The 10,600-nt window shown below is 36.4% G+C and overlaps 1 protein-coding gene across 3 annotated transcripts in view; it reads right to left on the bottom strand.

Annotated features, from left to right (window-relative positions):
* CNTN1 (contactin 1) overlaps positions 1–10,600 on the bottom strand; it is a 294,525-nt gene that overhangs the window by 81,390 nt on the left and 202,535 nt on the right. The window contains exon 16 of one of the 3 annotated variants that reach the window (XM_006167211.3): positions 4,318–5,231. The exons of the other annotated variants lie outside the window; for them this stretch is intronic. Within the exon in view, the coding sequence (XP_006167273.1) occupies positions 5,152–5,231 (80 nt within the window). The 3' untranslated portion in view covers positions 4,318–5,151. Of the gene's footprint in view, positions 1–4,317; positions 5,232–10,600 lie in introns of those variants that run through there. 3 annotated transcript variants of the gene reach the window in all.

The raw sequence follows: 10,600 nt of genomic DNA, 5'->3' as shown, positions 1-10,600 counted from the left end.
CTAAGCATTCATTTTTTTAAGCAGCTCCCACTACTGTGTACTCTCAATAAATCTTTAAGGAGAACTAAAGTCAGGAAAGTGTAAGCAAGTTACTGTTACATACAGCATATATTATTACTTTATTTCATTCATTTTTTGAGGATTATGATGTTAGGGTTTTTTAATTATTATTTTTTTACATTCAGTCACTGTGTATCTATTATTACTTTATTACTATTTCTTTCCAGCTTCTTCAGTTGTCCTCAGTTAACATATAATTTCTAAGAAAGTTACTTATCCCAAAGTGAAATGATCAAGAAACAAACTTGTCACATGCAAAGTACCTTTGAAATTTAACCTGTATTTTAAATGCCTAGATATATTTGATGCTGATTTATTTTAGACTTTCTCTTTTATTTTTTTCCCCTCTAATTCTTAAAAATCTCAGGTGAGGATGAAAAAGGAACTGCATGGTTTTTCTGGGACTAGCCCTGTCAAAGTTTTTAAATAAATTCCACTCACTATCATTGAACACGTGGAAATTGTAAAGAGGCGAAAATAAAAAGAAATAGAAAAAAAGAGTTGGGGGAAGAATTAATTAAAAAGTTGTTGAACACACACTTTTTGTCTTGTTTTTGTGAATGTGGCTTTATTGTCTCCCCTTCTTGTCACACCTACTCCTCTCTTTATGCTCAGAGTTTTTGAAATACACTTAATACGCTCTTATGTCATATTCCTACAAAAGTGCTGCTACTTTTGTTTTCTGATCCTTTCAAATGCTAATATGATGTCATCAAAAGCAGACACCACTAATGATGTTAGGGCAATCCAGCTGACTGGATTCCTCTTTTATAAAATTAACTGCAGACTTCAATGTTGTGGGGTTTTTGTTTGTTTTGTATTTCCTTTTCCTGTTTAAACCCATAGTGTCTGATCGCTCCCTGTCATGGGACTACCTTTCTATTCTTCTTCAGGCAGAGGCTGCCACTATGAGCTGTTTTATTTTCCTATTTGCATTATTCTCACTTAACTACTCTTGTTTTTCACCCATCATATTTCTGCTCTCTGGCTTTAAATCCCATCCCTCGGAGATTTCTGATTGAGAATGCTCCAAAATGCTCCATAAAAATCTTACCAACTGGGGATAAAAAAAATGGTCTGTCAAAGTCCTTGTCAGTGTTATCTTTCTAGATTGTGGGTCCCTCAAAGTTAACCAAAAGGAGTTGAAAAAAATTACTGAGTTTTTTTTTTTTTTTTTTTTTTTTTATGACCTAGTAAAGGAATGAGGAAATGACTAGAATGATCCCCTATCCTCTGTGGTCTAATGAACAGTCTCATTTGCAACATCTATATTCTTTTCCCTAAATTTCTCTAGGTTCTTAACACATTAACTAGTAAATGATTAACTATAGGCAAACAATAAAAACATTTCAATATTTAAAGTGCATCAACATTTTAGATCTCATTTATGCCAATATCTGTATGTTTTTTAGAAAAAAATTTTTTTAGAGTATTCACTTTCCAAAGAGAGACCGAGAAAAAAGAAATTGAGAAAAGCACCCTGCATTGGGGATGGCCATGTGCAATTCCTTGTCCTCCATTCTCTTCTTGGGATTTTGGGCATGCATACACACACACCTAGTATGTTCTTCAATTCCCCCAGTTCCTGGACTCAAACTGCAGAGTTGGCTATGTGGGATCCAGCCACCCTGACCAGCATTCCACTAGCTAGGCCATATCTAGTCTTACAAAAGAAGGCCAATGTCTAAAAGAACTATTGTCTGAATCACACAATCAGTCAGTGGCAGTGTAGTTAGAGTGCAGAGTCAGGAGAAAAGACGTTATTTATTTATTTTTTTTTTGGCATAACATGCCTGAAATAAAAAACAAAAACAACAACAAAAAGCACCTATTTGAAAATTCAGATCATGATGGTCAAATGTATCTATCTGCAAAAGACTTCCAAAGAACTAACTGAATGTCAATTAGTTTACAGTATTGTTCTCTTGGATTTGTCTGTCTTATTAATTTAAATAAGTTCTAAGATCATAACAACATAAAATTTGTATGACATGAAATTATTAGAGAATCATATAGGAAATTTGTAGTATATTTTAGTAAAATTATATTTTGAGTATTTACTATATCTGAGGTCCTGCCAACTCTACTGTAATCTTTACCAATAACCTTACCATGTAGATGCTATTATTTTTTCTCTTTTATAGATGAAGTGACACAGGCAGGCTAGAGTAAATAAAACGACTATGATCACCAAGCTAGTAAATGGTAAAGCAGCTGTGCATGAGCGTTTTCTGACAACGATGCTAAAGATAAGGATTTGAAAACAGCATTATCAGAATCACATTCAAAAATGAGATCAACTTTCCGCTGGCGACCATTTTGTTGCGGAGAATATAAATTACTTGGGAATAAGAGTATATTTTGGAAAAATGACAGGAACTATAATGCATTAATCATAGCTTTTTAAATCTTTATCTGTCCATTCAGATAAATGAAGAAAAACACATCACCCATTTATAAATTCATACCCAATACATCTCTAGTCTTATCACCAGAAGGGTAGTTGCTCATCTTTCCTAAACTTTACTAATATTTTCAGAGACAACGATCCATCTATGAACAAAATACAGATTTCATTTCCACGTAGCTCTCATATGAAAATTGATTAGCAAGAAAAAGCATAAATATACTTATTTATCAATTCTGCAATTTCTTCTTTAGAAATGTAGTAACATTTAATAAAGAAGAACATAAACATTTGAGGCTAATGGCAAGAAAGAATATATTTTACCAATGATTGTTTACATGTTATTCACACCATTTTTTTTCTGTTAATAATTGAGACTTGATAAAGCAAACAGGATAGATTTGAAATAAAGAGTCTTCAGGATTCACCTGGGGCTACCTTCCAGCCATTGCCTGAGTTAATGCCACTACTTACACAGTATCCCCAATGTATATGCTTTTAAATATTGACTGACTTTCTAAACTATTACGGTTGGAAATGGACCCCACCCCCGACAAGCTACTGGTCCTTTTGGGACTCCACTCCACATAGCACACATATTTACTATAAATCTTGCTGTTCCAGAACTGGTATAAGTTTCCACTAGTAATTTCCCTGAAAAAGAATGAAAAACAAAGTACCAGATACAAATATCCTGTGGGTCATGGTTTATTTTTACCAAAATAGCACACTTTAATGAAGAGTTTGAAGATGTTAAGAAAAAAAAAATTCAGGACAAATTATCCTCCCCCTTTAAATAAAATCATCTTAAAATATAGAAATTGCTGACAGAAAAAGAACATCACTTAAATTAGGGTAGGTGGTACTTTTTTTTTTTTTTTACCAAATATGTCAATTAAAATCCCTTTGTGTGTTCTTGCCCTACAAATTATTTGAGACAATAGTGACATACAATGTTACAAAACACAAATCAATGTGTGTGATCTTGCTGATGTTAAAACTGAACTGAGATGCGGTTGAATATTAGATAGCACTACTCTACCACTTAATTGGAGTATAATATTTTTCTTAACTTCTGACATTGATAAAAGTTAATTTAGATCCCAATTGGAAATGAGAATGAAGATAATGAGAATGAAGATAACAGGAGGTCAATGAATCTATATAATTGTACTTGATATTGATAGGTACTTGACAGAAGAATGTTCTCCCTTTCTTGGTACCAATCACACTTGTCTTATGACTTTCTTTTTCACTTTTATTCTTTCTTTTCAAACCTATTAGAAAATTTTTCTCTGTTTTTCTATGCAAAACTGTATCATGGCTATGTTTCTATGCAAAACTTTCCCCACAACCAATATATACCTCTCTGGTCTTGGCAGTATAATTTCAGCCCAGAGTATGTTGGAAGATGCCCTTAATGATGATTCGTACATAGCTCTCTTATAATAAGTGTAGACACACAAAAATCCTCAAATTAACTTTAAATATCTTAATAAAATGGTAATTGATTAGGATTTCTAATCTAAATTTTAAGGGAGTTCCTTGCATGATAGTAATTGAGCTAAGAAATACAAATTGGAAATAAGTAACAGGTTGAGTCAAAGATATTATTTCTTTAAGATGACTAATAATTTATTTTCAAAACCTCTACATGACTTAAGAATTATATCTATATCTCATAAAGCTTTCTTGAGAATTCTTCCAATCACATGGGATTGCTAGAAAAACTAAATGAAAAGCTCATACAATATCTTATATCTAAATACACACCAGTGGAAGGAGAACAAATTATTTCTTATAAAGAAACAAGAATTTTAACCATATCTTTTTGTCCAAAGTGGGGAAGTAAAAGCATTTTCAAACAATGACATTTAAGCAGACAAAGAAAGAATTATATACATTTTAATTCCAACCTTCCACTTCTGCCCATGTCCTTCCAAAAAAAAATCTCAACATTCCTCCAAAAAGAAAAGATCCAAGCATGCGGATGACAGGAGTGTAAATAAAGTAAAACGTGAAGGTTAATAGCTCAGTCATCTTCACTGAATCCTGCTACTGAGATGACTGTATCTTCCACATGACGGTCATTCTTCCCTCCCAATCCCAGCCATTGTTCCAAGACCCCTAGAGAGTCACAGTGGACCTCTGGTCGTTTCTGCTGTTTTCAGCCTTCCTGCCAGAGTATGTATGGCACTAGGATAAAACCAGACTGCAGAAGTAATGTCCCATTTTAGCTTCATTCTAATTAGGAGGACTCATTAGTGAATTTCATAGCAACATTGTTCATTACCTGCTTGAACAAATCAAACAGTCCATTCAGTGGCATTACTCCTGTATGATAATTCACCAGTTCTTCACAAATTTCTCAGAAAATGAGATAATTTCTTGGATATATAATTTCAAAGAAAAACATACTATAACACAAATATTTCCACTTGGCCATTATATGATGTACTGGGTTAGTACGCTAGGCATTTCTCAGGTATTAGTGAAGCTATATGGTTATATTTTTAAATATCTTTCTTCTTAAAGTATGTTTAGATTGTTCAAAAGGATAAACATTCTCTAAGAACTAGGTCGGTGGGAAAACTGCAGATGCTACGAGATTGCGTTAATTAGTCAAATCTAGTATAACATGTTAAAAAAAAAAAGGCTTTCACACAAATGGTGAGTGTCAACGATCACCAGGTTGGAGGCAGGCTTGCACAGACGGGGAGAAAAGGATCCACCATGTTTTTCTCTCCATCTTTTCTGTTTTTACCTGCAAGAGGAAAGATCAATGCTGAAGGGGAAGTCTGGATGCCCGTTAGGGGCAGGAAGCCATGTATTCATACCTTAGGGATTTGCCATGGTTCCTTTTGGAGAAGTTTAAATAAGGAACAAAAAAAGCACAGGATCTCATCTCCTAGACTAAGGATGAGGATCCATAAGAGAGAAGATTGAAACAAGCAGCTTTGGCCCAATCAGATCTCTCTTTCTAGTCAACAGTGATTGACTTTTTAAAGAACAAGGGTCCCTTTGTAACTAGAGTTCCTGCTCAAGAAACAATAAACAGGCCCAGGTGTGGCTGCACAAAGAGTAAGGTGCCACTACTAGATGTAGGGGGCATGCGGAAAGGTCCTGGGTTTGGATGCCGGGTCTTCTTGGACATGCTGGATATACTTAGGGGTAAACCTGTGATCTTGGCTGGCTAGAACGCTGGGGATGTAGATAGCATGATGTGATAAGATCCTTTCTGTCAAGGGTACTCCCATATCATTCTTTCTTGAAACAAAAAAAGAACAAACCCAAACTCCTAGACCCTGTGTAAAATTTTCACATAGTACAGTCTATTTACTAAAACACATGCTTATGTCTTGAAGACTTTTTTTTTTAAGAGAGATATTTGATGAAGGGCATGTGCGCTCACCAGAAAGAGACAGAGAAAGAGAGACAGAAAGCAAGAAGTCACACCTCCCCCATTGGGGAATGACCATATCACAATCCCTTCTCCTTAATTCTTCCCTTGGGATCTTGGGTATGAATGCACAGACAACCATCGTGAGTTTCAAGCTGCCGAATCTAGAACTCAAACTGCAGTTGACTGTGAGGGAGTTCAGCAACGTAACCATTATGCCATCTGATGGTCCCACATCTTGAAGACTTCTAACTAAGAAAAAATATCAAGGATAGATTTAATGATTCTAAAAAGTTATTAATGGTTAGGGCTGGATACCATGGGATCTATATCTTGAGTAATATATATATGCACACACACATATACATATATACATACATATACATATATATACACATATACATACACACTATCTCTATATGTATGTCAACAGCAAAGTAGAGGAAAATATACATTTTTAAGTCACTATGAGCAATTTGTGAATTCTAACTATTAGTGTTCTCATTCATAAATATGGAATTTGAAGGTCACAGGGATTAACTAAGACCACAACCTATAGCAAATAAAGTGAATTTCTAATTTACATTTGCCTAATGTCTACATCATTGTCTTTCCATTACACCATGTAGATATTTGAACAATTATATACAAATAGCACTATAGCTATTTTATCATAGAAAATCATGTAATTAACAGGAGAACTCAACCTCTTCTCCCTATCCATAACTAAGGATAATTTGATTGTTAGAATTAGGCAGCTTTATAGCCACTTCTGTCCCCTGGTGATAGTTATTTAAATGGAAGAAAGAGGATCTAGGAAAGCTTGCCTCTGCAGACTGCTTGTTGCAAATTCAATCCTTACGGTATATAGTAACAAAGGCCACCAAACTCATTCGATGCTTTAAGTAAATGAAAATTATAAGTCATTTTCATAAGTGATGTATTTTTTCTCTCTTTACATGACGTTTTGGTGGGTTTTTGCTCTATTACCAGAGTGTTCTTATCTGCGATTTGAAGCTTTAAGTCTGGAGGGAAGGGGATATGAACCATCACATGGAGAACCTTCCTAAACTCTGGCACCAGCGTGGGGACCATGTCCTTGAAGAGCTGAAGTAGCTAGCAGCTGATGTGGAAGATGTGAGCAGGCGCTGACATATTTTCATCGATAGCAGTCGTGTGTGAGGAAGGGGGTCAAACTCTAGCTGTTGAGAGTCACTAAGCTTGTAGAAGCTGATTTTCAGAAGTGTCTTCTTTCCTGGGACAGACCCTAGACTCTTCTGGGACTTTCACATGAGGGATCTCTACTCTGTGATGTGTCACAAGTTTTTTGCTACTAATAATACTGTTTTGTTTTGTTTTTCTTCCTGAAGATAAGATGGATTCAATGCTATCCCTACAATATGCAAACTCTTGCTCACTTGCATCCTGGATGCATGCTCAGATAAACAGTTTGAGGTGCTTCTAGAGCACCCTGGGAAATGCACATGAACCTCAGGCAACTTCCTCATGTCGTTTCATGTGCACAGAGTGACTATTAGTGGTTGGGCAAATTAAAATAGTGTTTTACTTTCTAGAAAAAAGTCTCTAAATGTATGCCAGAAAATGCAGTCACTCGTGAGAGTATATTGTGCAGTTAAACATCATGAAAAAGTGCTGTGGTGAGCCAAAGCTGCGAACTACTCCCTGCTGTTCTGATCTGAGGAGATGCCCAAGTCAAGTGTAGATAACAGACGGGGTGCTGTCTGATGTAAGTAGGGGATCCTTAGTCACCTTCAAGGAGGAAGGGGGAAAACCGCAAACTATAGAAGATGCGTGTGTCATCAAAAAGTTCACAGATACTTTAAAAATATGAAAAGGCATGCTACTTAAAAATGCATGAATTTCAGGGGGGTTTTGCACCACAATAATTCCATTTTTCACAAAGTTTCTGAAGTACTTTTGTAGCTGGATTTGTAAGATACCAAAAGAAATTCTAGAGAATTGTAGAACTCTTTCACACATTTCATGGGTTTTCTTTGACTATGTTTCATTTTATTTCAGTAATGATGGTCGATGTTAGAGGCTTCACATGGCTGACTGAGATTGGACTTTGAGTCCTGGTGCTTGAAAAACTCACAGGGCATGAGTGCATGTGTACCTAAATCCTGAAGGGAAGGACAAATAGAGGAAAAAGGATTAATTAGAGTGTGACCACGCTCCACTGGGGAGTCCTCTCTCTCTCTCTCTCTCTCTCTCTTGTTTGTAAGTATTTATGACTCTTGGCAGGGCTCTCTCTCTCTCTGTCTCTCTCTGGTATGTAAGGATTTATGACTCTTGGCAGGGAAAAAAAAAGAAAAAACAAATACGCTAAAATCTTCTTAGAGCTTTCTGAACTAGAACATAGGTTTACAGGGTAAAAACATTTTTCTGAGTTTTCTTCATTCTTAGGTGCAAAAAACTTTGTGACCTCCAACTCCCAAGAGTTGTGCATGTGAAGCAGGCTGGTGGCAGTTCAGGGTGGTGGTGGAAGCCAGCCTGCAGAATGTCCCACCAGGACAGAGCTGCACATTCCTGAGATGTGCAATGGCAGACTCCACAAAAATCACACATGATAAAATTGCTTTGCTTAAAAAATATTTTACATTATTAAGTTTTTTTCTTGGTTATTGCTATAGTTTGGATGTGTCCCCAGGATTTATGCTTAGAGACTTGGTTGTACTACAAAGCTATTATGTGAAAACTTAATCTCTTCATGGTATCCCATGGTGGTGCTTTTGGGTGTGATAAGGTCATTAGGGCAGGGTCCCTGTGATGAGTTCTGGTGACTTTGCAAGAGGGGAAAGGAGACTAGAAAAGAGAGACACTTATGGACAGTCACCCTGCTCAAGATCCTGCCCTCCAGCATTCTGTGATGCTTTGTATCTTCCACACAGCCCTAACTGTGATTCAAATAAACTTCTATTCACTTAAATTCATCCAGCCTCCGGTAGTTCTGTAAGCAAGGCAATAATATATTATAATAGTTGTGGGTTTTTTTTTTTTTCAATAAATAAGTAAAGTATTTTTGTCTTCTTAGGTCAATAAAGTGAACTGAAAAGAAAAACTATTAATGAAATTCTAATTTTAAGTAACCTAAAATTTTATTTTACTCTCTAGTATCTAAGTATCTAAATGAATATGGTGTACTTTAAATTCTAGTAGTAATTTGGAGAGCTATTATTTGTACTAGTTTAAGTTTCTTTCTTTATTCCATGAGTTAGAGGAGAGAGACAGAGACATCACTGACAATAGGTCTTATACAGCGATCCACCTCCAGCTTCAACCAGCCCCAGGTTATGGACATGCACATGCCATATGTGTTCAGGGAGGTCTCCAGATGCAGACTTGGAACCTTGCCATGTGGGTCAGGCTTAATGAATATGGTGTTATTGCCATGCTACCTACCCTCTGCCCCCCTTTACTAGGTCTTTTTATTTGCTTTTTAAGAATTACTAAGAAGTTCTAACTTTTAAACTCTTGGCATTTTCTAAATTCTATATTTATTTTAAACAGATACGTATTTCAACTCACTATGTAACAATTACAGAGAACGGGCTGCTAATAGCTTTTCTTTGACCTGAATTTCTTGATTCTCATGGGGAAGGGGAATGTCTAACTTTCTGGGCAAGCTTGTTATTAATAGACACATCACTGTGGTTTCATGGGAGTGGGGTTAGGATGTCTCAGAATGGCGCCCTATCAGTCACTGTTCCAGCCAGTGTGGGCAGCAAGGAGCATTTTCTTGTCTCGGTCCTGCAAGGCTGATGAGATGGAATCGTTAGTCTGTCTCTGTGGCAAGACTTCCTTGGCCAGAGCAAGTGGAAAGCACAGGCAATTATCCAAGTATCTGAGGTAAATGTGTGTTTTTCTGCCCCAAATACTTGAAGAACTACCTCAGCTATTCTCTTTGACTGGACTAAGATTATCTGGACACAGATCTTTCTACCAATATACATTTACCTCTTCTCTGTGTTTCTTCCTGTGCTGCTGTGTGTATGTGTGTATTTGTGTGTGTGGAGTGGGGTGTGTATACTTGTACACACGTAACATGGTGTGTATCCACGTGAAGTCTTTATGTCTGTTCTTTCTAATTCCACGGTGATTAAGCCGATCAATTTAAAAGTCCTCTGAAGTTAATTTCAGCCTGGCATGCCTTATAATCATTTTGAGTATAAATCCGCATTCACTTATCTTGTAATAATTTAATACAGAAAATCTTGAACACAGTGTGAACATTCATGCCAAATACCACAGAACTCCAAATTATAATTTCGCACCAAGTGTTCTATAACCTTTTGGCATGACGAAAGACCCTCTGTCTTGTTGCCTTTATTAATACGCAGGGTCTCTAGCTTAATCATACCAATAGAAACCTAGATAATCTGAGTTAGTGATTAAACCCTTTTTAAATGAATTTTTTGCCTTCATTTTTTTCCCACAATGTGTGTGTATGTGTGTTATTGACAGGGTCTCTTTATGTCACACTCCTTCTGTCGCAGCTTCCCTCTCAAGTAGCCAGAACTACAGGTACATTCCTCCATGCCTGGCTTTTTAGGTACACAGGGACTCAAACCTGGGCCTCTCCTATGACTGTGGCTCTGAGGAGCAGCAGTGCCAGCCAGTATGCAGCAGCATGGGGCTGGACTTCCATAAAGTTTTTTTAAAATTAAATGATTTGTTTATTAACATAGGCCAAACAACGGGAAGGAAAAGAG

This window comes from Tupaia chinensis, unplaced genomic scaffold (genome assembly GCF_000334495.1).
Source record: "Tupaia chinensis unplaced genomic scaffold, TupChi_1.0 Scaffold144624_1, whole genome shotgun sequence".
In the NCBI taxonomy this organism is placed as follows: Eukaryota; Metazoa; Chordata; class Mammalia; order Scandentia; family Tupaiidae; genus Tupaia; species Tupaia belangeri.
This window is presented reverse-complemented; position numbering and strand designations above follow the sequence as displayed.